General features: G+C 43.4%; 3 protein-coding genes and 1 pseudogene across 6 annotated transcripts; all 4 read left to right on the plus strand.

Annotated features, from left to right (window-relative positions):
- The first annotated feature begins 1,188 nt into the window (after positions 1 to 1,188).
- Positions 1,189 to 6,784, plus strand: LOC102708477 (annotated as a pseudogene).
- Positions 6,785 to 7,166: 382 nt separating this feature from the next.
- LOC102704025 (phospholipase A1-II 2) lies at positions 7,167 to 11,781 on the plus strand. Of its 4 annotated transcripts, none has more exons than XM_040520200.1 (3): positions 7,167 to 7,372; positions 8,007 to 8,626; positions 10,909 to 11,781. In XM_040520200.1, exons 2-3 carry the CDS (start codon positions 8,033 to 8,035, stop codon positions 11,536 to 11,538), a joined length of 1,224 nt encoding a protein of 407 aa, XP_040376134.1. In that variant the 5' UTR covers positions 7,167 to 7,372; positions 8,007 to 8,032; the 3' UTR covers positions 11,539 to 11,781. The 4 variants fall into 4 exon arrangements, with proteins under 4 accessions (XP_040376134.1, XP_040376136.1, XP_040376135.1 ...); XM_040520202.1 differs by having other exon boundaries at positions 7,264 to 7,386; XM_040520201.1 differs by having other exon boundaries at positions 7,264 to 7,372; positions 7,963 to 8,626.
- Positions 11,782 to 13,654: 1,873 nt separating this feature from the next.
- Positions 13,655 to 17,972, plus strand: LOC102704304 (GDSL esterase/lipase At1g28600-like). Its single transcript, XM_006646092.3, has 4 exons — positions 13,655 to 14,198; positions 15,696 to 15,905; positions 16,023 to 16,454; positions 17,481 to 17,972. The coding sequence occupies exons 1-4, from the start codon at positions 13,910 to 13,912 to the stop codon at positions 17,687 to 17,689; spliced, it is 1,140 nt and encodes a 379-aa protein (XP_006646155.2). The 5' UTR covers positions 13,655 to 13,909; the 3' UTR covers positions 17,690 to 17,972.
- A 591-nt stretch (positions 17,973 to 18,563) lies between these two features.
- Positions 18,564 to 19,925, plus strand: LOC102708936 (probable long-chain-alcohol O-fatty-acyltransferase 5). Its single transcript, XM_006644381.3, has one exon. It carries the CDS (start codon positions 18,637 to 18,639, stop codon positions 19,696 to 19,698), a length of 1,062 nt encoding a protein of 353 aa, XP_006644444.1. The 5' UTR covers positions 18,564 to 18,636; the 3' UTR covers positions 19,699 to 19,925.
- Positions 19,926 to 24,300: the final 4,375 nt, after the last annotated feature.

Below are 24,300 nucleotides of genomic sequence, written 5' to 3' on the forward strand. Positions count from 1 at the left end.
ATTTTGCGTTTGGCTCTTGCCGCCCTAACAGGTTTTATGCAAAAATGCAAAATTGCTGCTCGCGCTCAAGAACTTTTTGATTAAAGTGCGTTTGATACATATTATATGTATAACGTATAAGAGAGTGACGGTGACCACTGAGTTAAGATAGAATTTATAATTAAACAATTACATACGTTATAAATATATGCATCAAACCACGGTTTAATCAAAAAGCTTCCAGGCACGAGCGGTAATTTTACAATTTGCCCCTTATGGCCCTTACAGAGGGCGGGCAAAGGGCCAAATTGTAAAATTGCTCATGCGTCGTCATCGTCTCCCTTCTCGCAGTTTGCCATGTCACCTTTCCGCCTCTGGGAGGGCGATGGGAGATTAGATTCGTAAATTTTGAAAACAAAAATATATTTTTGTAAATTATTTATTAAATAAAATTAAAAATTAAAATAATTCCACAAAAGTTTGGTGTTCTGTGCTAGATACATGATGGGCTTAGTCCTTCAAAAAGGACCAGTGATGGGCCTGCACAATTGAGCCCAGTGAAGGCCTAAGCCGGGCCAACATCCACCATGCACGCCAAAAACCAAACGCGAAAGCTTTTCGAGCCGCGAGACCCTGCAGCCCTCGGGCAGGATGCCGCCGCCGTTGCTGCCGGCCGCGGCGGCGCCAGCCTGCGCGCGCTCGTTGGCTGACCTCCTCGTCGCGCTCTCCGCCGCACGTGCGCTCCCCAAGGGGCAGCAGCTCCACGGGCACCTCCTCAAGGCAGGCCACCTCCCCGCCACCGCCTCCTCCCACGCGCTCATCGCCCACCACCTCCTCACCTTGTACGCACGCTGCGCGCTCCCAGATCACTCCCTCCGCGCCTTCCTCGACCTCCCCGCGCCGCCCTCCCCGGCCGCGTGGTCCTCCCTCATATCTTCCTTCGCACAGAACGGCCTCCCCGCCGCCGCATTCGACGCCTTCCGCCGCATGCTCGCTGCCGGCGTCCCCGCAACCGACCGCAACATACCCTCCGCCGCGAAGGCGGTCGCAGCCGCGGAGGACTCCTTCCGCCCGCCTCTTGCCCCGCACGCGCTCCATGGACTTTCCGCAAAGACACCGTTCGCCGGCGACGTGTTTGTTGGCTCGTCGTTGCTTGACATGTATGCCAAGTGCGGGCACCTTGCCGACGCCCGCCGGCTATTTGATGAAATGCCAGAGCGGAATGTGGTGTCCTGGTCTGCTCTTATATGTGGGTATGCTGATTCTGGGATGCACTCGGCAGCGATGGGGATCTTCCGGATGGCACTTGAGGACGCAGTGCCGGTCAATGACTTCACAATTTCGTGCATTATTCGCGTGTGTGCTTCAGCAACACTCTTTGTTCTTGGTGCTCAGGTGCACACCCGGTCTATAAAGACAGCACTAAATGCATCACCATTTGTGGGTAGCTCGCTTGTTTCTCTTTACTCAAAATGTGGCCTTGTGGAGTGTGCATACCGGGTGTTTGGTGAAGCTCCGGAGAGAAACCTTGGAATTTGGAATGCAGTGCTCATTGCATCTGCTCAGCATGGTCATACTTCTGCAGCATTTCAACGGTTTATGGAGATGCAGAATGCGGGGTTTTGGCCCAACTACATTACGTTCCTGTGTTTGCTCACTGCTTGTAGCCATGCTGGTCTTGTTGATGAGGGCAAGAGATATTTTTCTCTCATGAAAGAGTATGGCTCTGAACCGCAGGCTGAGCATTACGCTGCAATGGTTGACCTACTTGGGCGTGTAGGACGTATAAGTGAAGCACTAGACCTTATTGAGTCAATGCCCATGGAACCACCTGAGTCTGTCTGGGGTGCACTCCTTATGGCTTGTCGCATGTTTAAGGATGCTGACACTGCAGCAATTGCTGCGAAGAGGCTATTTGAGACAGGGTCCCGAAGCTCTGGTGCACACATGCTCTTGTCAAGCACATATGCAGCTGCAGGAAGGCATGTGGATGCAGCACTTGCAAGGAAGGCAATGCGTGATGCAGGTGTACGTAAAGAGACTGGACTAAGCTGGCTGGAAGCTGCAGGGGAGGTGCATACCTTTGTGTCAAATTGTAGGAGACATCCAAGAAGCAATGAGATTTACAGATTGCTGGAGAAAGTTGGTGAGAAGATGGAGGCAGCTGGTTATGTGGCAGATACAAATGCAGTGGTTAAGGATGTGGACAAGGATGAGAAGCAGGCAACGGTGAGGTATCATAGCGAAAGGCTAGCAATAGGTTTGGGGCTTCTGATTGTTCCAGAAGGTGTACCGATACGAGTTATGAAGAACCTCCGAGTTTGTGATGATTGCCACAATGCAATTAAGTATCTCAGTAAGTGTACAGGAAGGATTGTAGTTCTCAGGGATAACCGTCGGTTTCACCGGTTTGAGGATGGGGCATGCTCTTGTGGGGATTTCTGGTGATATATCTTCTGATCTACCTCATCTCATTCACCATGTTCTTCTGGTCAGACATTTGGGCTATATTTCTTCAAAGAATGCATCATTACAGGTTCAATGGCTGCTATGAAACACAAATCTATTGGCATGTTGTTTTGGCACAGACAGAAACTGCAAGATTTTATTTGAGTGAATCTGCACATTGGCACATTTACGAAAAAATAAGTATGTTGGACAATGTTGTATTTCAGGGATGCAAGGTGCTGGGTATGGGTTATAGTATTGAAATGTGCATTGGAGCCACCGAGAGGTAGCTTGTGCAGACTGCAGAGTTGTCAGACAAGAAGTTGATGGCATTGGTTGCCTGTATAGAAGTTAGAGAAAAATAATCTTGTGATAACAATCGATATTTCTTGATTTACAGTATCATATCTTGACATGAAGGTTGGAGCGTTTACTTATTCTTGTAGGATGATTCCATACTGTTTAGGAGTTGAGAATGGGTTGGGTTCACAAACTTGTGATGCGTATTATACTTCAAGCTTTGGAGGATCCAGGTGCACTTTTTCTTGGATTAGTGCAACAATCTGCAGTTATCACATATATATATTCTCATTTCAATGTGTTGCTAGCCCTAACTGAACCACTTCTCAGTTTGCAAAATATACATCTGGCTTGATGACATGCCATAACCTTCAAGCTGAAACAGCTGGACTCAGCTATGGTTCTATAAGAGTGGACATTGTTCAGGATATGTTAGGCTCAGTTTAATGATCTGTATAACAGTCACTGCACGATAGTTGAGACTTCTGATGCTTTATTGTGCATAGAAGGATGATTGATGTATCAGGATAAGCTACATTCAAGTTTCCATGCACCAGTCTGAGATTCATCATAATACATCAGCATGGTAAGGTTGAGATCATTACATTATAATCATATAAACTTTCTCTTTTACAATGGTTGTCATTCTATCTTGCCAAATTTTTCCTTATTATTTTATTATTATTAGGCGCTAAATCATGTACTTTGTGAAAGATATGCTTCTATATCTTAAATAGAATAGCAAAACCAAGTTCAAATCAAAATGAAAAATAGTTCTGGCCCTATTTGGACATTAGATAAACAATGCCATGTGAACTGAAAGTAACATAAGCTTTATCCTTGGGGCACAGCTGCATTTGCTGAAATTTGTTAAGCCAAGACTGAATGGTAGCTACTAAATGTATTAAAAGTACTATACTTTGGAAGTGATAGGTAGAGAGCTGAGCTGTATTTGTGGCTTTACTTTGTTGCACATAGAACATTGACCAGCTAGACCCATCATAAAAAGGTGGAAGAGTGGCTGCTAAGCTCATATTGGTTTTCCTTGCCTAATTTTTGCGATGAGTGTTGCAAAATACTCCTTACATATGTGCCTTTCCCGGATGCTGTTGCCAATCAGTGAAAAATGCTGGTTACATATATCCTAACTCTGTAGGCTGCCCTTCACGAACAGACTTTTTAGCTGTATGGTCATGGTGTAATTTGTTCTATTAAAGATATAGCTATGATTGTAATTGTACATTTGGTTACTAATCACTGGAACTAAAAGTTTTAGTATCACATGCTTTGGTAGTAAACATGGCATTTAATGGATGCATCTATTTGAGAATGCTTCAAATACCAAACGGTGTGTGTATAAACTTGTGTACTTCTGCCATTTACTGGAGTAAAATCTTCTGCAGAAAACGCTGCTCATTGCTGGTTGCAAATGGTGAACCCCACCCCCTCTCTTTAGAAGCACACAAAGATATGGTGTGCTGGCTAGTGCCAGGTGGCATGCCTATATGGTGTAGTTCTCCTTTAGTCCTTATTTGATCCGTGCAAGTTTCTTCATGCTTTGAAATCCAGGATGGATGGTTGCCAAGTTGGTCAGTTGATTGGTAGGGAAGAGAATGGTAGGGGAGCTTCTCTTCTATATGCATATGGAACTGCAGAAGAAAAGCAGCCTAGAATCATGCATATATATACCCAGTGGAATATGAAGTTGCAAGGTATTGTGGCTTGTAAGAAGCCAAGCATCACAAACCAAGCATATATGGCAAAGGTGAGCTCCCTAAGAGGGCTTGGGAATATCGCCAGAAGATGGAGAGAACTCAATGGTGTGAGTTACTGGAAGGGGCTGCTTGATCCTCTCGACGTTGATCTCCGGAATAATATCATCAATTACGGTGAGCTTTCTCAGGCAGCGTACACAGGGCTAAATAGAGAGAGAAGATCAAGGTACGCTGGATCTTGCCTCTTCAGTCGCAAGGACTTCCTCAGCAGGGTGGATGTATCAAACCCCAATTTGTATGTCATTACAAAGTTCATATATGCAATGTGTACTGTCAATTTGCCTGATGGATTCATGATAAAGTCGTGGTCGAAGGCTGCATGGAGCAAGCAGTCAAATTGGATGGGGTTTGTTGCGGTGGCCACAGATGAAGGTAAGGAAGTGCTTGGGAGGCGGGATGTGGTGGTGGCATGGCGTGGAACAATACGGATGGTAGAATGGATGGATGACCTTGATATTTCCTTGGTGCCTGCTTCAGAAATAGTACGGCCAGGCAGTGCTGATGACCCTTGTGTGCATGGGGGTTGGCTGTCTGTCTACACAAGTGCTGATCCTGAATCTCAGTACAATAAACAGAGTGCAAGATATCAGGTAATTCACGTCATTCTTGATTGAATCTTTAGTCTATCAACAAAAAAGACAATATTGATTATCTTCTGAAGCAAAACATTATACTTTAGTATCTAGAGTATAGTAGATTGATATTTGTGCTTCAAGAGTAGGTGTCATTTCATTTGAAATTAAGCAAAGCAAAGGAAAGGATGTATATGGGAATACTGCTTATGCTATAGATTAGAGTATTGCTTATACTTCACTGAAATAGCATAGCATACGTTCAATATTGTAGCATCCTTGTTATTTATGTGCACAGATGTTGCACATATTTGGGCGGTAAATGTTAATTCAACATAAAATTAATGGAAAGAAACAAAACTTACTTAAGAAGCAACAGTTAATATAGTATGTCCTGTCTACCTATTATCCACTCTAAACAACCATTTATCCATTGTAAAAGATCAATGCAAGCAAGTTGTTTTTTTCCACTAGTCGGCCATCATGTTTCCCTGTTCCACCTTACTGCACTAGGGAAGCTCATGATGGTTTTAAATGAGAGATGATTCCATTATGATTCCTGCAGAGCTTAATAACCCACATAAAGACAATCATGGCACAACACAATTAGTGTATTGTAAGGAAAGGAAGCTTGGATTGCTGGGACCACGTATTAATAAGTACAGATTAGATGTTAAATAGTGTTGTTTGTGCATGTAGAGGAACTTTGATTGATAATACTAACATTTTGTAGCAGGTCTTGAACGAAATCAAGAGGCTACAGGATGTGTACGAGCACGAGGAGACTAGCATTACCATAACAGGCCACAGCCTAGGAGCTGCGCTTGCCACCATCAGTGCCACTGATATTGTCTCCAACGGTTACAACAAGAGCTGTCCAGTGTCTACCTTCGTCTTCGGCAGCCCAAGAGTGGGCAACTCCGACTTTCAGAAAGCATTCGACAGTGCTCCAGATTTGAGATTACTCCGTATTCGAAACTCTCCTGATGTTGTTCCAAACTGGCCAAAACTAGGATACAGCGATGCTGGCACAGAGCTGATGATAGATACAGGAGAGTCACCATATCTGAAGGCTCCCGGGAATCCCTTAACATGGCATGACATGGAGTGCTACATGCATGGTGTTGCCGGGACGCAGGGGAGCAACGGAGGGTTCAAGTTGGAGATTGACCGGGACATTTCATTGGTTAACAAACACGAAGACGCACTGAAGAATGAGTATGCAATTCCATCATCTTGGTGGGTGGTGCAGAACAAAGGTATGGTGAAAGGCACGGACGGTCGGTGGCATTTGGCCGACCATGAGGACGATGACTGAATGACTGATGTACCCAGGCATCCTCTTGATGCCTAATTCAACTGACGGAGCTCAAAACTAAGTGAAAACAGGGGAAGATAGTTTCATGTGTTTGTTATTGCTCGAGATTGAAGAAGTTCATACTGTTGGAATCGACCTTTTTCGATATTTTTCAATTTATTGAGTTTTACTTAATACTATCTGTAACAAGTTATCAAAATTGCCGGAGAAAAACGAATTATCAGAGTTGTTGAGTGTGACGTTTCTGACAAGCAAAGCAATGGAAAATAGTCTTGGTAGCGGAAGGTACAGGTTGAAAAATAGCACCTGAGGTTGAATAGAACCATGAGTAATTTTCTTAATAAAGTGTTGACTCCATAGTTATGTTGATAATCTTGAACTGTCAGAGCGAAGGAACCAAATTTAAACTATTCTTCTATCAGTACTTTATGTTTTGACCCTCCAAACCACTAGGGTTGCATAGATCTCAAAAGCACTCAAATAGAGTAAATGGTCATCATCCCCACTATCAAATCATGTTTTAAAATTTGTTAAAATAATTGTAGAAGCACCTCTCTCCTGCAATTCTTCAATCTAATGAATCATTAAGAGGCTACTATCGATACATTTGCCATATGCAACTTCTGTTTAAATGGTTCCTTTTCACATTAGCATGGAAAAAGGCATAGCCATCTCTTAAAATAGAAGAAAAGCATAACAAAAAATTATCACAGCTTGAGAGCCACCAAACCCACTAATGGATGATGAATACTTTTTCCCTGATATCCAATAAAGTGCGGTGCCTGCTCCAGTTGCCACCTTCCCAATCCCTCGCTCTGCATCTACCCATCTTTCTCCATATCTAGATCTCATACTGGCAGTCGGGATTAATGGATCACCGGCGATCTACACCTTTCCTGGGCAGCGGCTGCCGCCGGTGCGATCACTTCGTCGGACCACAACCAAATCGCCTCGCCAGATCGTAGGCGGCTCCAAGAAAGGTACAAAATCGAAGGTGATTAGCTGATAACCTTTTCTTGTTTCTTCCTGTGTTGGTAATTCGACGTATAATTGTCTGCCTTTTTTTTGTTATTGCTATCAAATGTATCTATTTGAGAACTGAGAGTTACAACAGCATGATATATCCATAACTAGTGCTTTTAATCCTCTTTAGTTGTAAATAAAAAAAATAAAATAGGCGAGGAATATGAATCTCACGAGGAAAAAGGAAATTTTGCCACCTACGAGATATAATATTTATGCCCCATTCTGAAAATGCCAGCATTATCTTCCACGATGCTCCTAGTTTTAGCCTATCTAAAGAATTATCGACCACGAATACATCTTAAATCCTCCCAGCTGCCAGTGTAATCACATTTACAGTTTGCCAATTTTTTAGAAGGTAAGAAATGAATAAAGTCTCACAAAAACAGTTGTACATAGACAGTTTCCCCCCTAATACGAGAGAAAATTCATGGATCTTTCTGTGCCGACTGGCACTGTCATCTAGTAGCATCTTGGGGGGAGGAAAAAAAACTAGGACCAGATAATACGAGGTCAACCTAACTTTGTCAGAACAAAAAACTAACAGGTTGGCAGTAGAGGGCCATAAGACAGGGAAGCTTTCACTTTCAGATCGATCAGAAAGGTACGTGCTTGCAATGTTCTCCTGCGACATGGCGAGCCGGTGGAGGGAGCTGCACGGCAGCGGCCACTGGGACGGCCTGCTCGACCCGCTCGACGTCGACCTCCGCCGCTGCCTCATCACCTACGGCGAGATGATCATGGCCACGTACGAGTCCTTCATCGGCGAGCCCCGGTCCCCGAACGCCGGCATGTGCAGGTACCGCCGCGCCGACCTGTTCCGGCGCGTGGACGTGTCCCACCCGGGCTGGTACGCGGCCACCAGGTACATCTACGCCACGGCCAACGCCGACGTGCACGGCAAGGTGCTGCTCCGGCCGCTGTGCCGGGAGGGCCGCGCCAGGGAGTGCAACTGGATGGGGTACGTGGCCGTGGCCACGGACGAGGGCGCCGCCGCACTCGGGCGGCGCGACATCGTCGTGGCGTGGCGCGGCACGCAGCGGGCGCTGGAGTGGGTGGCCGACCTCAAGCTCGCGCCCGCCTCGGCGGCCGGGATCCTCGGGCCGGAGGGCGCCGGCGGGACCGACCCGTCGGTGCACCGCGGCTACCTGTCGCTGTACACCTCGGCGGACCAGTGCTCGGAGCTGAGCAAGCAGAGTGCCAGGATGCAGGTGCGTGCCACTGCCCCTTTCTTCTTGAGTCTCTCTCCCTGCGGTACAGGGAATAGTATTGGATTTTGCATGCAATTGACTTGTAAATTGTAATCCTACTAGGCATTTGACTGTTTCCTCCCATAAATTACTGTAGTAAATCTGATCAGTGACATTTCCCTACATAGCACGGCGACATGAACGGATATCTTGTTTTACCTTTACATCACGGCAATTAGGGGGTGTAATCGGGTCAAATTCGCTAGCAAGGATGGTTATGTTTCCGATGGGGATTTTAAGTCCTAATCTTGGCACGTGTTTAATTTTTTTCAAGGACTTATTCCCAGAAGATAGTGCAGTGGTAAATTGACTACTCATTTTATTTTATATTATATAAGTCACTTTGAGTTCAATCTAAATCAGTTATCTTTTAGTTTGATTAAATTTATAAAAAAAATAGCTTATAATATGAAACGGGAAAGTAGTGCTCAAAAACAAAAGAATAGATAATACTATGCTTTAGCATAAACGTGAGTTTACTCCATGTATTATACCTACTAATTGGTGTACCTGAGATGCATTTCCTCTAGCTCCTGAAAAAGACATTATATAGACTGGATTAGAAGGATCTATTATCCAAAAATTCAAATTCATTTCTTGTTTCAAATATTCACTTGTAGCATACCAGATTTCAACGGATTGGCGTAATTTTTCTACCGTGTATACAGCCCCATAATAATAGTATCTCATACTTTACTATCGGGTTTAGATTTAAACATATAAAGGATCATATATTCAATTGCCTCTACTATATTGTCTCGTAAGCCTTGTATGGGTTAGTCGTTATTTGGTTAGGTTACTAAAATTGCTAAGAATTGCTATATTTTATAAGCTAACTTGACTAAGGTATGACCAATAAATATAAAGCCACACTTTAGCCACTATGAGACGAAGTTGTTACGCTTTTTTCTTCAATTGACGTGTGGGAGCAACGAGATGGAGAAGAAAAAATGTCACGACAGTAGCTATAAACCAAACGTATAACTTAGTCAACCTGGCAAGGTGAGGCAAATTGTGGTCATCATACAAACATCCCCTCAGTTAGTCAGTCAGACAAGAAATACCCATCACATTTACGCTCATATCAAATACGCTTGTGAAAAATATAATGTACTTCATCAATTTAAAATTAGTTATTGTTATAGTTTTGTTTGTCAACTATTTGTATCTTTGACAATCAACTTCTAGAAATTTGTGTAGTTTAATATCATAAGATTTAAACTTTTATATTCGCCATGAGAAATATTTTTATGATATATACATGTTATTTAAATATACGAATTTATCGAAACTAATAATCGATGATAGATATATTCAACTTAGGATAAAGCTAGGTGGACGAGTAATTTGAAACAGAGGTATGTAGTAAAATTATTCTTATTGAATATTTGTTTCCATCAAAATGAAATGTTGGTATTAAGGAGTAATGTATGCCAAGTGATACATTTTCCAAATATGTGGAAGTTTGCAGAGCCTAACATCAGGGCTTCAACATCAGGCATGCTCTTTAGGTTTAGGACATTCCCATTGTTCCACCTTAGGTACTGTTCAGAACTTCAGATAATTACCGTCGGTTAAGCTATCAGGTTATGTGATTTATCTAGTCAAGGAAGTAAAAGATAGAAACAGTGCCCCTTGCAAGATGCAAAATGAGAAAAGCAGAGGTTTTTTATTTTGCATTTATCCCCACTTATAAGAACTTCAACAGTTACGGCTTTAGGTTGTATACATTTAGATTGCTTCATTTCAGAAAAAGGCAATATAAGAAGATCAAACAAGACCACGTCAAAGCAAGCAAAGTACTTTTGAAGTCCAGAAGGTTTTCATTCATGTTTGGGCAGATTGCCGTTAAACATCATCGTTCCAATTAAGAGAAGAGAAAGATTGGAACACTGATAGCTCGTCTTAATTAAGGCAAATACAGCGAGGGCAGAGGTGTTGCTGATAGAGATGTTGAAACGAATAGTAGCGAAGGGACTGGGAGTACTGAAGTTGAGAGGTGGTGCTGACTTTACTAGGAAACGATGATGACCACTTGACTAGCAATGTGGCAGCGAGATCAGGTTAGAGGATTTGAAGAAAAGAACCTGATTTGGAAGAAAAGGGCTTGGAATTGCTGGGTTGTCATTTAGGCGATCCTCACTGCTAAATCCAAATTAGAATCAGAAAGGGAATTTTTATCCCGTGCATCAGGCTAATGGAAACTTGACCAAATTATTCTGATTGGGTCATCGTGTGAGCAGGTACTGACAGAGATAGCGAGGCTAATGGACAAGTACAAGGACGAGGAGAGAAGCATCACCGTCATCGGCCACAGCCTGGGCGCCACCTTGGCCACCCTCAACGCCGCCGACATCGCCGCCAACTCGTACAACGCGTCAGGCCTCGGCCGGGCGGCAGGCGAGAGCCGCGCCCCGGTGACCGCCGTGGTGTTCGGCAGCCCGCGCACCGGCGACCGCGACTTCCGCGACGTCTTCCACCGGCTCCCGGACCTCCGGATGCTCCGCGTCCGGAACCGGCCGGACCGCATCCCGCACTACCCGCCGGTGGGCTACGCCGACGTCGGCGTGGAGCTGCTGATCGACACGCGGCTGTCGCCGTTCCTCAAGCCCCACGGCAGTGAGTCGCAGTCGCACGACCTCGAGTGCCACCTGCACGGCGTCGCCGGGTGGCACGGCGACCGCCGCGCGTTCGAGCTGGTGGTCGACCGCGACGTGGCGCTGGTGAACAAGTTCGACGACTGCTTGGCGGACGAGTACCCCGTGCCCGTGCGCTGGAAGGTGCACCACGACAAGAGCATGGTGAAGGGACCCGACGGGAGGTGGGTCTTGCAAGACCATGAACCTGATTATGACGACGACGATCGATCGTAGGTACGTTTGGATAACAATTCGCCATGCCGCGCGCTAATGTGGTTCGTGGTGATTCGTAACGTATTGACTTGTGTCTTTTGCTATCTTTCATCTCTGAGTACAGTGGTTTGGTGATTTTTGTTAGTTTTGTCATGGATTAAACTTCCATAATATTCCCTTCATTCTATGTTATAAGCTAAATTTACATGTGTACTAATGAACTTAGACACATATACAAAATATATATATTGATGTATAGATGAATCTAGACAACCCCAGAAAATCTTATAATATGTAACGGAGATAGTAACATATAAACTACAAATTTAGTCTTACGTTTTTTTGAGTCAAAGGTGCCGTGCATTCTTCCGGAAGTCGAGCCTCCCACATTACATCGTGTTTAGGCCTTATGCAATGTTTACACGTATCATTATGTGATGTGGGTCTATCCCTAAAATGTAAAAGACCTGGTTCTATAGAATTATTTTTCCAAGCGCATACACAAAATGTTGCTTGTTACCGTCATCTAGTGGGTCCAATAAAATAGTTAAATTGTATTCCCTATTTTCCTACTTGTACGTGTCCACTGTTGATTCGATGAATATAGAACTAGACAAGGGGTTTATGCCATCCAACCGTTCGAATGTGATGACATCATGTAGGTATTAGATTTGGTATAGATATGATAGCGTGCGATGTTGTATAGCTTTTTTTCCAAGTTCCTAGCTTCTACGATCTTGTTTTTTACGCACATGCTTTCTAAACCACTAAACAACACATTTTTAAAAAAATCTACATGAAAGTTCATTTAAAATATAATTTTAAGTGTTTTAAATAATACTTAATTAATCATGCACCAATAGAGATGACTCTATTTGTGTGAGGGGAGAGGGTGTTCTCAACATGTCTAAAAGACAGCCTAAAAATCTCCTCCACATTTCTCTTGTGCTACCTCTTGCACCTAAAGAAGAAAAACGACGATGACGTCACACCACCAACGCAGCAAAAACTATCCATGGCCAAATTTAGGTGCTTATCTTTTGGCTTATTACAAAAATAAGTGAAACAATATATTTATAAAAGAAAAATAATTTGTAACTTTTATACATGTGTTTTTAACAATTTAAAGTTAAGGCTAGAAAAATAAACTACGATAAAAAAGTCCCAAAATCAACTCTAAGTTTAAGGTTAAAAATTTAAATTTTGATTTATTAGCATAAGCATAAGCGAAAAGATTAGGTTGTAAATTATTAAAGGTCACTTGTCCCACCAAAAACTGAAGCAACCGGCAGTTCGATTCAGTCTTAGGAATTTCTTACCCACCCTTACCTTCAAGGGATATCACCCTCCAGTGAACCTTTGTTCTTGTTGATTATATTGAGCCAGTTGAAACCTGGACTTTTCAAAGAGAGGCGAGGTCATGAGGAGCACTTTGAGGTGTTTTATGTGGTAGGCAATTTTAAATCCTGTTCCTCACATTGTGGGATTTGACATGTTAATTTAAAATCGATTGTTTACTTCAGCTCATCGGATTCAACCGTGCAAACAGAAAGTGAACTTCGCCTTAAGTTCTAGGAGATCGCTGTTCTCACCCTCAGGCACAGAGAATCTAATATACGTTCCACTGAAAACGACTGCGCACATGCCGTTCCGCCCAGGGAGATTAACAAGATGACAATTCGGAATTGTAACACTTGCCAATTTCGTTAGCACCCACACATACATGCTGGGCTACCAGGGCCACACTTTTCGTTAACACTTGCATGACCAGAAACAAAATAGAAAGGGCTCTCGCAAAGGAGAGAGAATTCAAATGCAATGAACCCCCAAAAGGACAAGAAAATCTGTATCATGCTATCTGGCTGCTCGCGTTGTCCTTCTCGGTCGCATGTACGTACAACACAGGGGTCTTTTCATGCAAACGAAATGGCATTGAACTGTTGTAACTTCAGGCTACGCTCATGGCTCCTTCGTGTTGGGTCAGGAAGATGAGGCGGTTAAAAAGGTGGGGGGGGGGGGGCAAGGAGGGTGTCTGGTACTGCATGATGCGCAGCGTAGGGGAAGGTGTTAGTGTGTTTACACGGTTTACACTCAGGTTAGTTCAGCGTTTGCCTGTATTTATGTTGGCTTGCCATGGCTAGGTGCTGTCAACTTCCGTGTTGATTGTGTCCTTGGCTCCTTGCAATCCATCCCCTTGTCACTACAAAACCTCAATAATGGCGTGCGGAGCTCTCCGCAACAAGAAATACCGGTTGCTGCTACTCTGCACTTGCATGTTCTTTCCATTTCCCTCCCTGTATATCTGGGCTCTCTGCTCCTTCGGTTCAGAGGAGCATACCAGCTGCTAGCCAAGGCCAAGCCACTGGAACAGTGTGCCGCTGACTTGTTGGTGATGACGACTCCCATGTCGCTCACGCGAGGCGGTTCGGCCGGCTTCTCCCCGGCGCTTGCTGTGTTGTGGTGCGCTGCTCTCACGGTGGCCGGTGGCCTGCCGCCGCCGGCGCTCGGCTGCTACTCGCGCATCTTCAGCTTCGGCGACTCGCTGACGGACACCGGCAACTACGTCCACCTGACGGCGGGCAAGGGCCCAAGCCCCTACGGGGCGCCGCCGTATGGGAGGACCTTCTTCGGCCGCCCCACCGGCCGGGCCAGCGACGGCCGCCTCGTCATCGACTTCATCGGTGAGGGAAACTGAACTGACTCCGCTCCCCATTTCCGACACGTGTGCCTGTCCGGTCCGTGTTCCCGCCATCTCTGCTTTGCTTTTTTTGCCATTGTGCACCGTACATCCTCTGTCTCACTGCCAGCTACTGTGCATTTGGGCAACGTGCATGCTCTATTCGTGTTTTTTTTTTGTTCCTTTTCTTCTGGGCCTCAAACATGTACTCATCCGGTTGCCTAGCTCGTGTTCAGTTGTCCATCAATAACCTCCAACTTATTATCATGGTCCTAGAAGATGGGTAACATGCGAGGCGAATTATTTCAGCATTACAACGCTGACAATAACTCATATACTCCCTCCGGTCATTTAGCCATGTTTTAATAAGTTAAAAATTCCAAAAGTCAATATCCTTCTATACAGTAGATTATTATATGTGAAAGGGCATGTACCCTAGTGGTTACAGTGACCTGGATCCTGGGTTCAAATCTCCGTAGGAGCATGAATTTCAGATAGCTACTCAAGGTCCTGGGTTCAAATCTTCGTAGGAGCATTAATTTCAAATTAGGTATTTGAGGGGCTAGGTCTTCTACTTAGGCTAAGTTCCCAGCGTTTTTGAAATAAAAAATACCCTTCTCTAGAAAAAATATAGTAGATTATTATATGCATGAAAACTATATAAATATATTTGACTTCAAAGGACTTCCCCCACTAATCATCGTTTACTAACGTTTATACTCTGCCTTTTCGATTACAAGCTGGAGCTCAAAAGTCACATATGATTGCACTGGAATTTTATGCTAGTGTACGCTAACTTTGCTCTGGCCCAAGCATCTGTACCAGTGGTATGTAATGTACTACAGTTATACACTTTTAATTAGGCCTAGCGGCGGCCATGGTCCACCAAAAGTCCAAAACTGTTCGTGCATGTAGCAGAGTACATGCTGATTAATCTGTGTACATTTAATTTAGAAGTAGCCCCTTCACCAAAAAGTGGCAGTAGGGTAGCCAAGTACCAGGTCTTGATCTCGCCGAATTTTCGTGTCAAGATCAGCCGCTGCACGAAGATGCCCGTTTTGATCCATTCGCATGTTGCAGCTTTTCAAGGTGCAAGGTGCTCCGTCGCATGCCAACACATTCCCGAAAAGCACCCAAAAAATCAAACCGGATGTTCTTTTGGCTAACTTCTCATCTCCTTATTAATTTCGCTTTAGTTTGTTAACGGTTTGATAACGCGTTCCCCACAATCTGCCTTAGATATGCGAGTACACCCTTTAATCTATTTCTAAGTACGTGGTGGTACTCACCTTTTAGCTTATATTAAACACAAAGTTAATTTGTTAATGATTAAAATATAATTTATATGTAAAACTTTTGTATAAGTGTTCCTAGAGATATGAAAGCATAGCATAAAAAATAAACTATAATAAAAATAAATCTAAAAATCAGTTCTAAATTTTAATTTTGAAATTCAGATATTAGCTTATAATTGTACTTTAAGTGGTTGAGTACGTTGCAGCGCAAGAGTTCGGGCTGGCCAACGTGACGGCCATTCAGGTAGGCAACGGGCCGGCCGACTTCCCGCACGGCGCCAACTTCGCCATCATCTCCTCCACGGCGAACAACGCCTCCTTCTTCGCCCGCAAGGGCCTGGACATCACCCCCTTCTCCCTCGACACGCAGATGTTCTGGTTCCGCAGCCACCTGCAGGAGCTCACGCTGCAGAACGGTGAGCGCGCTATAGCTAGCTAGCCTTCTCCACCAGCGGTACGCACGAACGATGCAATGGCTTCTTGACATGCCTTTGCCTGACGACGCATGCATACATGTTCTGGTTGATTCGTAGGCGGCGGCGGCGGCAACGTCCTGAGCGACGCGCTGGTGGCGCTGGGAGAGATCGGCGGGAACGACTACAACTTCGCGTTCAACAAGGGGGTGCCGCGCGAGACGGTGCGCGCCTTCGTGCCGGCGGTAGTGGACAAGCTGGCGGCGGCCGTGGAGGAGATGATCGGGATGGGGGCGAGGGCGTTCGTGGTGCCCGGGAACCTGCCGTTCGGGTGCGCGCCGCTGTACCTGCAGCGGTTCAGGGGCGCCCCCGCCAGTGAGTACGACGCGCGGACGGGGTGCCTTGCCTGGTTCAACAGGTTCGCCGAGTACCACAACCGGCTGCTCACCGCGCGGCTCGACGAGCTCCGGCAGCTGCACCCGGACGTCACCATCGTGTACGCCGACTGGTACGGCGCCATGACAAGCATCTTCCAGAACCCTGGAAAGCTAGGTAAGTGTATACGTGTCACAGCGTCAATTCTCTCTCCACTCCGGATCTTTTTTTTTGTGCGTTCACCTTATTTTTTGGCTGTTAATTATGCTTAGAAATTAAAATTTAAATTTTTAAATTTAAATTCAAAGTGATTTCAAATTATCGTAGTTTATTTTCTATCCTTGACTTTTAGATCAATATAAACAAGTATATAAAAGTTTCATTTATAAGTTATTTTTCGTTTACATTTTTCTTTCCCGAAAACAAAAGATGACTGTATTGTTGTGTCTTGCGACGGCGACGTTGCACCCATCGCCGTTGCTCCTGTGTCAGTTTGTGTGGTAATGTACGCAGACGCGTGTTTCGTCGGAAACGGACATTTACCAGGCGGGCGAGTACTACAAAAAGTTTAGCAGTTATGACTAGATAGGCAGCTGCTGCAGCAACCGCCGCCCTGCAGGGGCCTACGCCGTATTCCCAGATATTGTGTCCGTTCCAATTTAACCGTATATATAGATTTATTTTTAAAATATTTTTTCCATCCTTTAAGAGGTATAAGAGGTATCATTGTTTATTATGTAAATTTTAGTATCTCTTCATACCTTAAATACTAGAATGTACTAAATTTTATATAGAAAAAAATAGTACCTCATGCTATCTCCTCAAGAATAAAAAAAATACTCTTATTTTTATCATTTGTTTTATTTCAAAATTTTATAAAAATAAAAAATAGTCACATATAAAATATTATTTATATTTTATCGTCTACTACTAATAAAATGGTAAACATAAAACCTCTATAAATAAAACAGATGATTAAATGTTAAATATAAGAAATATACACTCTTTATGAGACGGAAACGGGAGTAGAATACATGGTTTGCCAAAATAAAGCCACATGCCCTTAGGCCATGGACAGCTTTAACTAGGCCATGGTCAGAGTCTTAGATGGGTTGGGCCAACTTTTGGCACCAACAGTAGTACATGTGTGTGAAGCCCAACTCATATATTCCTTTGCCAATACGCTCGCTTTGTTGTATGCAGGATTCACAAACGCGCTGGGCTCTTGCTGCGGGAACCAGAGCGTGCCGTGCGGGAAGAAAGGGTGCGCCGTGTGCGACGACCCATCGACGTACGTCTCCTGGGACGGGACGCACCCCACGGAGGCGGTGTACAAGGTGATCGCCGACGGCGTGCTACACGGCCCGCACGCCGCCCCTGTCCCCCTCGCCAAGACCTGCCCGCCCACCTGACCAAACCGCTCCTCCTCCTCCTCCTCCATCCCTAGAGAGGAGATCCATCCATTCTTTGTGCTACTTGTATTGTGGCTATTTACATTATTACATTGTGTAGGTGAAGTTTACATATTATTAATTTTGTGTAGAGAAAGAACTAGTACAAAGTTAGCATGGTGATATGATCGATCGACGGATTGCAAATTGCATGAGTTTAGGGGGAAAGAAACTTGTACTGATCTCCGAAGAATCATATGGTGCAGTTTAATGGGAAACTATTTTATTAAACTCTTAAGGTGATATCCCCTCATCTATTACATGTCATCAAGATAGTTACTACAAATTTGAAAAAAAAATATAAAGATAAATTAATACTAAATATATCACGCCACAAGCATGCAAGTTTAAATATGACTTCTATAAATTATAACAAATATAAATATTGGTATATGTTACTATTTAGAGTTTTAATTTGTTTTTTATAAATTATAGAAGTTATATTTAAACTTGTATATCCGTAGAGTGACATATATCATATTAGTCTATCTTCTTAATTTTTCATAATTATTTTTAAAAAAATTATAATTATTTAAATAGCGTGTAATAGATAAGTGATATACTCTCGACGGTTTAAAATCCATTCTTACCATTTAGTTTGTTCTTCCCAAGACGACATGATTTATCGTGAGACGTCGTTGCTACAGCTCGTTGAGGAGTTCCGTTCCAACTTTGTTTGTGATCACAGTGTTTTCGTGAGCGATTTTCTGCTCCTTACTCCATGTATGTGCATGCCATCACGACTCCCTACGAACAGTTTTTTTCATGTTCTCACGTATTTCTCTCTTTCTGATTGCATCAGAGAGGACACCTGATCATATATAGAGAACCATTTTGAGGAATAGAATGCTTCACAAATGCACACTTAAGTCGCGGTAAGTTCGTCGGAGCATCGTGCGCTCAGAGCCATGCAGGCGCTCGACCAGCCGACGATGGCGTCGGAGCTGAGGGCGCTGGTGTGGACGGCGTTGATCGTCCCGGCGAGCGCGTGGTACGCGCGCTCGGCCTGCCGCCGCCTCCGGCCGGGCTTTCCGCGGCTCGCCGCGCTCCTCCCGACGTTCCCCGTCTTCGTCTACCTCCCGTGCCTGTTCAACTCCCTCCACCTCCGCCTCTTCAGCAGCTTCTTCCACACCTGGCTCACCGTCAACAAGCTCGTCCTTCTCGCGCTCGGCACCGGCCCACTACACCCCTCCCTTCCCCTCGTCCCATTCGTCCTCTGCGCTGGCCTCCCCATCAAGCTCAGACTCGGCCAGCAGCACGCCGCCAAACGTGATTCGTCGCCGCCGCAACCTCCACCGCCCTTCGCCGACTTGCTCCTCCCTTGCGCCCGTAGCTTTCTCTTCATGATCTGCCTCGCGGTGGCGTACCCGCACACGGGCTGGCTACCCGTGTACTGCGTCCACTTCCTCTACTGCATCCACATCTTCCTCACGCTCGACCTCGTCCTCTCCTCCATCGCGCTCGCCTCCGCGACCGTGCTGGGCACGGGCCTGGAGAGGCAGTTCAGCACGCCGCTCGCCGTCGCGTCGGTGAACGACTTCTGGGGCCGGCAGTGGAACCTGATGGCGGTGGACCTCCTCCGCGCGTCGGCGTACGAGCCGGTGCGCGCCCGGTGGGGCCGCGACGCCGGCGTGCTGGCGGCTTTCCTCATGTCGGGCCTACTCCACGAGCTCCTCTACTGGTACCTGACGCTGCGGCGGCCCATGGGGGAGATGCTGCTCTTCTTCATGCTCCACGGCGTGTCCCAGATTGCCGAGCGCTGGGCCAGGGCCGCGGGGCTCTGGCGGCCGCCCAAGGTGGCGGCCTACCTCCTCGTCAGCGTCTTCATGGTGGTCACCATATCGGAGCTCTTCTTCGGGCCGTTCATGAGGGCCGGAGCCGACGTGCGTCTGATGGAGGAGTCCGGGGCGATGCTGCAGCTGATCAGGGTAGTCTCCAGGCGTCTGCTGCGGTCGTTTGGGGTGGTTTAGCCATCTGGGGACTGGGGTGCACAATGACGAACGGTTCGTTCGATCAGTTCAGCACCATAGGTGTTGTCATGTGAAACATAATAAGAACAAACTTGTTCAAAACGGGAGATGTGAATAGTGCAGATGTACTATTTACACTTAACCAGTGCACCCTAGTAGTCCAAACAAGTAAGGAAAATATTCCTACCACCTAAACTTCAAATAAAATTTTTCTTTCAAATTAATTATTTGATTTACACTTTGATTATTTAGTTGTATTTTTTAATTAAATATTTATAACTGGATCTCACAAGAGTATGTTTTTTCTTTTAAAATATGTAAATTACTTTTATAATATATGTAAATTACTTTTTAGACATATATAGGTAAATTTAATAATGCCTAAAAATAATATACATAAATTATATAAGTAATTTAAAGAAAAATAAAAGCAAGTTGTTGCGGCATTCAAATCAAATCGATTAAAGAGGTTAAAAACATCCGTCTAACTGCAATTTAAATTTAATCATTAAAAGTATAAACCTAACCAATAAATTAAATTATTCATAATATTATAATTGCCTAAGATGTAATTTAATCAAATATGACAGTAATTTACAACACATATTGTCAAAATAAAATTGTGTAAGATCTTGTTATAAAGATTGCAACAAATATAATGGTATGATTGGATAAATAATTTAAGACAAAAAATTATTTAAATCTTGGGTGTTATGAATTTTAGCTACTCCTATCTCCATTTTACAATATAAAATTTTCTAAAGTTTGCTAGATTTATATAGATGTTAATGAATCTAGCCATATATATAATCAATATATTAATTGATAAATAAATTTAAAATTTAGCCAAAATGCCTGATAATATGAAAAGAAGGGATTAATTAGTTAAGCCTAATTAGCAATGGATTCATGTCCTCTGTAATTATAACAGACATAACATTCATTGACACGTGGATCACGTCATCTTATTGGCTCATATGTCAAGTATGTCAATCCTTGCGTAGCTCCGTCCGATTCAAAACCGGTGCCGATGCCAGTTTGCGTTGGAGAGCATCACATTTACTGATGATTCATTACGTTTTCATTCGTGCCTGAACTAGTACATTTTCGACGCGCTTGTGCCAGGCTACAAACATGTCTCTTCAGGCTGTGCATAAACGGACAGATGGAGGCAGACGGTGGTCGCCTCCAGCTCTCTGCATCTCAACACGTTATCACCTGACCTGACCAATACGTAGCTAGTCAGAACATTTGCGGCCCTTTTGCGGCCCGTCCGCTAGTCAGAACATTTCTTCGAGAAAGGCCTACCTCACTCCCGGATTTGCGGCCCAGCCCATCAGCAACGCTCCCCCCACAGCCGAAACTCAACACGTCCCCACCGACCGGGGGCGACCGACCACCATTCCCCCCACGGGCCTAACGCGTCATCCCATAAACTCATTCAGACGGACGGACTGGTAGCGAGCTGCAGGTCACAGCCAGGAATTTTGTTTATTTATATCTTTTTATTCAAAATTTACGAAAATATGTTTTATTTAAAAATTACAAAACTATGCCGCCTGTACCCAGCTATCTGAAGTGGCAAATGCCCCATGGTGGCTGTTGACAGACGGCCAATGGTGCTTGCCTCGTTTACAGGCGCCCTCTTACCGCTTATCTACTGAACGAAACCAAAACAGGGACCGTCGGTAAAATTTCCCTGCTTCGGAGATGGAAAGACAATACTATAAATAAATATATAAACACCCGCTATAAAGGTGGTAAGAGGTTGCTTATAAAATCCACAGTCCCCTCCTTTCTCAGGCACTCACGATTTGTCACCGTTCATTAACGGGGGTTTGTCACATCAGACATATTCTCAGTCAGCGGGCGTTTTTACATATGCTCAGGCCTTGTTTAGTTTTTATTTTTTTTCAAAAACATCATATCGCATTTTTGGACATCTAAATAAAGCATTAAATATAAATGAACTAAAAAACTAAAACTAATTGCACAGTTACGGAAGAAATCTTGAGACGAATCTTTTGAGCCTAATTAGTCCATGATTAGCCATAAGTGCTACAGTAACCAATATGTGCTAATGATGGATTAATTAGGCTCAGAAGATTCGTCTCGCGGTTTTTAGGCTAGCCGTAAAATTTGTTTTTTCATTCGTATCTGAAAACCCCTTTCGACATCCGGTCGACGTAACACTTCTCCCAAAAATTTTATCAATATAAACACCCCTCACTAGATGAGCGATGAGAGTTTAGTACATTTAAAAAATAATTGTTTTCTAAAACTTTTTTTAATAAGAACTATATAAAAATTCCACAGCCAGAGCAGCCGTACCGTCAGAATCCCCAGGTCCTGACGAAGCACAGACGGACAGAGAGTTTACGGTGCGCGTACATTTAGGGATGAAAACGGGACGGGACTTTCCCGTCCCGACCGACACCGTATATCAATTTTCCTGCCCGAATACCGTTTTGACAGGAAAAACAGAAAACCGGGAAAAAAACAGGAAAAGCCGACGAAAACGGTAGCGAAAATGGTTGAGGTGTTTTCCCGACCGTTTTCACGGTTCCCGTATTTTCCTGGGATAATTCCCGTAGACATTCCCGTTTTGAACTCTACCATGATCTTATATTCTTATGAGTATGTGTTGATCTATGATGTTGCATGTTCTTATCAATTGTTTTATGTATTATGCTAGTATCATATCCGCACTAATTTTGTTGCGTCGAATATTTGAAGTGGTTATATGGTTTGTTATTTCCGTTTTGAAATATCGATTCCCGATCGTTATCGTCATGTTCCCGATCGAAATGAATTGTTTTTGAAATACCGTGTAACCGATTTCGTTTTCCTGACCGAGGGTCTGCTCCCGCTCCCGTTTCCGAGACAAAAATGCAGAAACGAATGTGGTTAGATAGTTTCCCGACCGTTCCCGACCGTTCATCCCTACGTACATTGATGGCTGATGCAGCCGAGCGTTGACGATCCGTCCATGCGCGTACAGCGACGTCGCCCCACACGGTCACGTGCTAGCGTACTGGTAGAGTATCCCATATTCCCCTCCACGAAACCTATGCATGTCTGACATGAATCCTGCAAAAATACGCTCACGGGAAGTCCAGCACGTACGATTATGCATAAACGATTCTGTTTGTGTTATTTCCTTAGCTTTTTTTCTTATATTTTACCAATGCTCTTTTCAAAGGGTTAAACATAACATTTTAAAAATTATAAAGTAGGATTTCTCAAATTTAATTCCATTATCTACCCCACTGAATAACTACAAAAATCAGAAAATATTTCGTTTTTATCTTCTAGCTCAGCGAGAAAGAACACATCCTGAAGTAGTAACCTTTAGCTGGTTTGGCCTTGTGTTTGGCTTTGGCTCTTAACGTCCTCATGTAATCTCTATGTTACTATGTATGAACCTTTTTTTTTCTTTTAATAATTGCAAATTTACCACTGGTTTAAAATGTTATTGTAAAACTACCACTAGAAAATTATAAAAATACCACTAGAATTATCATTCGAGTGACATCCTTATAATTTTAAAAAAACCAATGGTAAATTTATAAATGCATCTTTTTTTTTGCCAGACTATGTATGAACCTTTTAAGTTCGTAATCCCGCCCCCCCCCCCCCCCCCGAACCCCACCCACCCACCACTTAACTGTTGTATCTAGATTACCACATACAAGAGATGTTGAAGGTGATATATAAAAAAAGTCAAATCACATGTTTATAAATATAAAATAATTTATGAATAAATATTATATATATCTATATATTCTTAGCGGATTAAAAATAAGGCTAAAAATATATATTCTAAATTTAAAAGTGAAAATCAAATTTCAGCCTGTATGCATAAGCATAAATGAAAATATGGGGCTCGTATTCTTTGCCTTGTCACATCTTTTTAGTATACCCAAAACCAAAACCAATATATTGCCTTGAGAAGTATCTGTGTGTAAGATTTACACATATTTTTTTTGGAGATTGTGGGGACGCATATTTGCAAAGAAAAATATTTTATTAATAAAATTTTTATATACGTGTTCATGAAATCTAAAGGCTAAGGTTGAAAATAAACTATGGAGAAAAAACTCTAAAATTAACTACAAATTTAAGGTTAAAAAATTTGGCTTATAAGCATAAATAAAAGCAAAAAGGTGATGGTGTGTATCATTTCAACTTAAACATAGCGCCCAAAATAACGCAAGTTCTCATAGTAAGATATGTTATTTGTTCTGCAATTAATAACAAATAACCAACTTTCACCTGTATGAGAAAAAACTAATCGATGCTTTCATGCCAAAAAAAAAACATAAACAACTCTATGAAGAAATTTAGGATAATAACAATTACCATCTCGGCTCTAAAATATAATGTCTTATAAGTTATTTGCTAAAAACTTTAAAGAAATCAAAAGAGTCTACTTTAATCACTTTAATGGTCAATTTTTGGATTTTGCATTCATTAGACTATCTTTTCGATCATTTGAATAATTAAAATCATAATAATCAGTGAAAAACATTTATATTATGGTACCAAATTCAAGTCCTAGAATATTTATATATATTTTGGAACGGAGAGAGTACTAACGAA

The sequence above is a fragment of the Oryza brachyantha genome, chromosome 1 (genome assembly GCF_000231095.2).
Source record: "Oryza brachyantha chromosome 1, ObraRS2, whole genome shotgun sequence".
Classification (NCBI taxonomy): domain Eukaryota; kingdom Viridiplantae; phylum Streptophyta; class Magnoliopsida; order Poales; family Poaceae; genus Oryza; species Oryza brachyantha.